Genomic DNA, 5000 nt, shown 5'->3' with positions numbered 1-5000 from the left:
TTGTGACATTTTGTTGGCCATACAACCTGCAAACAAACATTTCCAATGATTTTGCTGTGTCTGGTTTCACATAAAATTCATTACCAAGATCACTGAATGCGTAACAAAACTCATTCTCTCTCAGTAATAAACTAAGTGCTTTCTTTTTGCCCTTTCCGTAAAATGAACTGACACTATCACATCCTGTAAAACAATGTAGACCAATCAAGGCTTGACTGACAGACTCTCCAATGTTGTCTTTTATCATCTTGATGTCTATTGTTCGCAAATTTGTTCCTCTTCCTGTGTGGAAGTATAAATGTGCGGGAATAAGATTTTGTAAAGAAACTCCAATTACAAACACATCGGTATCAGGACTCATAATGATTACATCCGTACTAGTGTTGGCTGCAAAAGAAGCATGCAAATAAATCCGTGTATCAGCTTCTTCCTGTGAGCTACAAAGTTTTGTCTCTTCTAACCGGATGACAATATCACTTGCCTCTTTTCCAGGTGAGAAGGAATGACATTTCTTGTTATGCGCCAAGAATACCTTCACTCCTCTAAGCTCTGATGTTGAAACATTAGACCATGTTTCATCCAAGAATTCTATTAAGGACTTTTTATTCTCTCCATTTGAAATTTTAGCTGGTGGATCATCATTTTCGGCAGTAGTCGCATCAATGTTTTCTTGAGATGGGGACCCTGTAAAAATAAATATATTTAGGAGTTTAATATGCATTTGAAATAACAAAGTATATGGAAAAGTTCAAATTAAAAATATCCAATCATTATTTCATAAATCCAAAACATTTCATTAAAAATTTAAGATTTTTTTTGTATAGTGCTGATAAAACTTCTGTGAAAAAATTGTATGTTATTAATTTACATTCTACAATTAAATCGTCTGGTGACTCATTATTAATCGGACCAAGGGATGTTTACAAAATCATGCAATATATTTATCATTGGAATTGGTAGGTAAATTCAATATGCAATGCACTTTATTTTACTAGTGAGTTACCACTTATCAAGGCTAAAAGCCACACGAGGATAAAGGTTAATGGAATAGATTGTCAAGTGACTGATTGTGGAAGTGCTAGAATCAAGAAATGGTACCATAGACAGTTGTATCTATATTTAGAATCATAAAAGAAATGAAACATTTCCAGATTAAAACCAATAGCTAAAATTATTGAAATTATGAAAACTGTTAAATAGTAACAGCATTTGGCTAAGAGCAAAGTGTACCCTTTATTCTGATAATACAGGTTATCTTTTGTTTCAGATTTGTGAAGGAGAAATCTTTCTAAACTGAGGCAATTGTAATTTTTGTTCCAATCAGAATACATTTTTGGTGAACTAAATTTTACCCACAATAAAACCCTGTTTTGTATCTATGTTCTCGTGGGGGAGGCAAGTAAATAGAAATAAACTCTAGTTTTTTTTTTGTTTTCTTTACAAGTGAAATTTTCTAAAACAGATGCCAACTTTTATGTACATATTCAATTGTTTGAAAAGATATTAATGTAGATTAACACCCTCATTTAAATCGCTCCCTCCCCCGAGAAGAAAAAAGATTGTACAACTTAGAAGTTTACAAAAAAAAAAAAAAAAAAAAAAAAAAAATTAAAAATCAATTAAATTGAATAAATATATTTTAGAATTTAGAGGTGTTGACCTTTTTTCTAGTGAAGATAAATTCTGTGCATTTTTTTATTGGGAGAGGAGGGGGTAAATTACAATCTTGGCACTCAGACTTAGGGTTAATGGTAAAAAAAAATTAACAATAGTCTCCAGGAAATGGAGGATGATTTTCCATTAAATTTATATACGAAATGTTACTTTAAATCCATTTTTTCCTACCATAAAATTTTTCATGCTGTTCAGTTCACACGTACTTGCCTAAGTGAATAGAGGGAGTATAAGAAAAATTGTCTCTTTCCAAATACGTATCAATAAAAATAAAAATTATTAAAAGCTTAAACTTACCTTCGAAAACGTTATCAGTATTCTTTTCTAGTTTTTTCTGAATTCTTTCAATTTTCTGATAATCCGTGAAACGTGCATAACAAGTTTGGTGAAACCCAACACGAGGTGGTATTTCAGTTGAATCACAGCTTAAGTCAAAGTTTTTCGCAATTTCTGCTTGTGGTCCATGTAAACCTTTCCATTTTTTAACATATTCTAAAAAGCGCGTCCATGTCTTCACTGAAAAAGATCTAACATTCAATGTTTTAGTTGGAAATATGCACATAACGCACTCTTTTTTGTCTTTGTTTACAAACATTTCTTCTTCACTGGAGGCAGCCATATTGAATTTTTAACTCGCACTACGATGATTGTGATTGGTAGATTGTAAGGAGTAAATAAAAGAAGTATTCTGAATGGCTACTTTTTGTACGAAGACAACTTAACAGTTAGCATTTTTTTGTGCATTAAAATTAAAATTATTTATTAATGCACCATAATCTTGCTTGTGAAATTTTTTTCCATGTTTCTTATGATTTTATACATATTATATCCAAAAATCATGCCCACCCCTTTTACATCTCATTAAAATTAAGAATTTTCACTCTGGGCCGACGGCCTATATAGAGGTATAGGATACTGGCAGGCGTAAGTAGTTTTCTAGCACGGTAGAGGGAGCCAACCTTCCTTGCAGCAGCCTTGGCAATGCTCTCAATGTATCTATTCCAGTTCATATTCCCTGTAAACGTTAGGCCGAGGAGTTTAAAAGAAGTACTCTCAGGCAATGTGTTCTTGGCCATTGCTATTGGTGGTAGAAAAGGTTTCTTGTAGTTATTGAAGGAAACAAGCTTAGTCTTAGCAGCATTGAATGTGACCATCCATTTTTGTTCCCATTCAACTACAGATTGGAGGTCATCCTCTAGTGTTTCTGCCATTTCTTTAGATATGTGTTCATTTGTTTTCCCTCATATCTGTTATAGAGCGTGGTGTCATCGGCAAATATACCCATCTCCGAAACAATATTATCAGGGAGGTCGTTTATGAATATCAGGAACAATAGAGGTCCAAGGATAGACCCCTGAGGCACTCCCGCATTTATGTCATATTGTTTGGATGTACGTCCGTCGAGGACAACTTTGATTTTTCTATTACTTAAGAAGGATTTAATTACGTTATGAATTCTTCCAGTGATTCCATATGATCTAATTTTCCTTAGAAGACCATCGTGCCATACCCTGTCAAAAGCCTTAGATATATCAAGGGCCACCGCTCTACCCTCCCCTGTTTTATCCAATGAACGGTATATACGTTCAGAAACTACAGTTAAGATATCTGCTGTTGAACGGGCTTGCCTGAATCCATATTGTTTGTCAGTCAGGAGTTTAGCAGCTGTTAGGTGCTGGACTAGGACTTGATTAACTAAGGACTCAAATATTTTGGCGAAAAGCGGGAGGAGGCTAATGGGGCGATAATTTAGTGGGTCAGTTCTTTCACCAGAATTCTTGAAGACTGGTACCACAGAGGCGGTTTTCCAGCAGTCGGGAAAACAAGATTCGTTAAGGCATTTATTATAAAGTTTGGACAGAACTGGAGCAACCTCGGCAGAGCATTTTTTTAATAGCACAGCCGGGATGAGATCTGGTCCACATGCTTTAGAGGTGTCTAGGTTTTTTATAATAGCATGTACCTGAGAAGGGGTGATTTTCAAATCGTCAAGTGTGGCGTCTGTTCGCAGAGGAAAATCAGGGAGTGAGTGGTGTACCGAGTTCAGTGTGGAGTTTGAGGCAAACCGACTGGCAAGCAGATTAGCCTTGTCAGTTGCCGTGCAAGCAACCTCATGATTGTTTGTTAGTGGGGGAATAATTGACTGTCCATTATTAACTACGCTGTTGTAGATTTTCAAAAATCCCGGGTTCCTAATTTCTGTGCTTCGATGCGCTTTCTGGTGGTTTCAGAGTAATCTTTTTTTTTTTTTTTTTATTACATTTTCACCCCAAACAAGGCACATTGCCACTTTGGTGTAGGGGGCTACTATCAGGGAAACATCTCCTGGGGTACTATGTAGGGATTAGGGCAGCGAGATGTTGGTTCACATTGCACTTGAACTTATGCATGTCAGTACAGTTGGGGAAGCAGTGACCTGGAATGGAATTCCAAAGTCTAGCAGTTCTGGGGAAGAAACTACTGGAGTAGAAAGATCTTTTACATCTAGGGATCTCTACAGTGTGGGGGTGGGATTTTGCAACTTGTCGGGTCTGCCGAGGGTGTTCACGTCGTAGGGGCACAAGTGCTTGCAGTTCTTCAGAGCATTCACCATTATAATACTTGTTGAACAGGCAGAGGGATGCAACGTTTCGACGATGGGACAGAGGCTGAAGTTTAGATGCCAGTTTAGGGCCTATCAGATTTGCGACTCTCTTTTGAACCTTGTCAAGGAGCGAGAGACTAGTAGCCGATGCACCGGCCCAAATATGACAGCAATACTCCATACATGGGCGAATAGTGGCCTTATAGAGGTACAGGATACTTTCGGGTGTTAGAAGTTTTCTAGCACGGTAGAGAGAGCCCACCTTCCTCGCAGCGGCCCTGGCTATGCCCTCGATGTAATTGTTCCAGCTCATGTTTCCTGTGAACGTTAGGCCAAGGAGCTTGAAAGACGTACTCTCAGCTAAAGAGTTGTTGGCCATTGCTATAGGTGGTAAAGAAGGTTTCTTGTAATTATTGAATGAAACCAGTTTTGTCTTGGTGGCATTGAACGTTACCATCCATTTTTGTCCCCATTCCACTACTGATTTAAGGTCATCCTCTAGTGTTTCTGCCATTACTTTAGATATATGTTCATTTGTTTTCCTGTCGTGCCTGCTATAGAGTGTGGTGTCATCAGCATATATACCCATCTCAGAGGCAATTTTGTCGGGGAGGTCATTTATGAATATCAGGAACAGCAGAGGACCAAGGATAGATCCCTGGGGTACTCCAGCATTTATATTATATTGTTTAGACGTACGACCGTCGAGGACAACCTGGATTTTTCTCTTATCTAAGAAGGA

General features: G+C 37.4%; 2 protein-coding genes across 2 annotated transcripts in view; one reads left to right on the top strand and one right to left on the bottom strand.

Annotated features, from left to right (window-relative positions):
* LOC145271050 (uncharacterized) overlaps positions 1-2325 on the bottom strand; it is a 3372-nt gene extending 1047 nt beyond the window's left edge. The window contains exons 1-2 of the mRNA XM_080126596.1: positions 1972-2325; positions 1-684 (exon numbers count right to left, since the gene is read on the bottom strand). The exon at positions 1-684 is cut by the window's left edge and continues 114 nt beyond it. Coding sequence (XP_079982722.1) covers positions 1-684; positions 1972-2293 — 1006 coding nt within the window. The 5' untranslated portion in view covers positions 2294-2325. The remainder of the gene's footprint in view (positions 685-1971) is intronic.
* LOC145271055 (uncharacterized) overlaps positions 1-5000 on the top strand; it is a 158797-nt gene that overhangs the window by 78562 nt on the left and 75235 nt on the right. The window lies entirely within an intron of this gene.

The sequence above is a fragment of the Euprymna scolopes genome, chromosome 46, assembly GCF_053919585.1.
Source record: "Euprymna scolopes isolate OS-2025 chromosome 46, ASM5391958v1, whole genome shotgun sequence".
NCBI classification, from domain to species: Eukaryota; Metazoa; Mollusca; class Cephalopoda; order Sepiida; family Sepiolidae; genus Euprymna; species Euprymna scolopes.
Note: the sequence above shows the minus strand (reverse complement) of the source record. Positions and strands in the feature narration are given on the sequence as shown.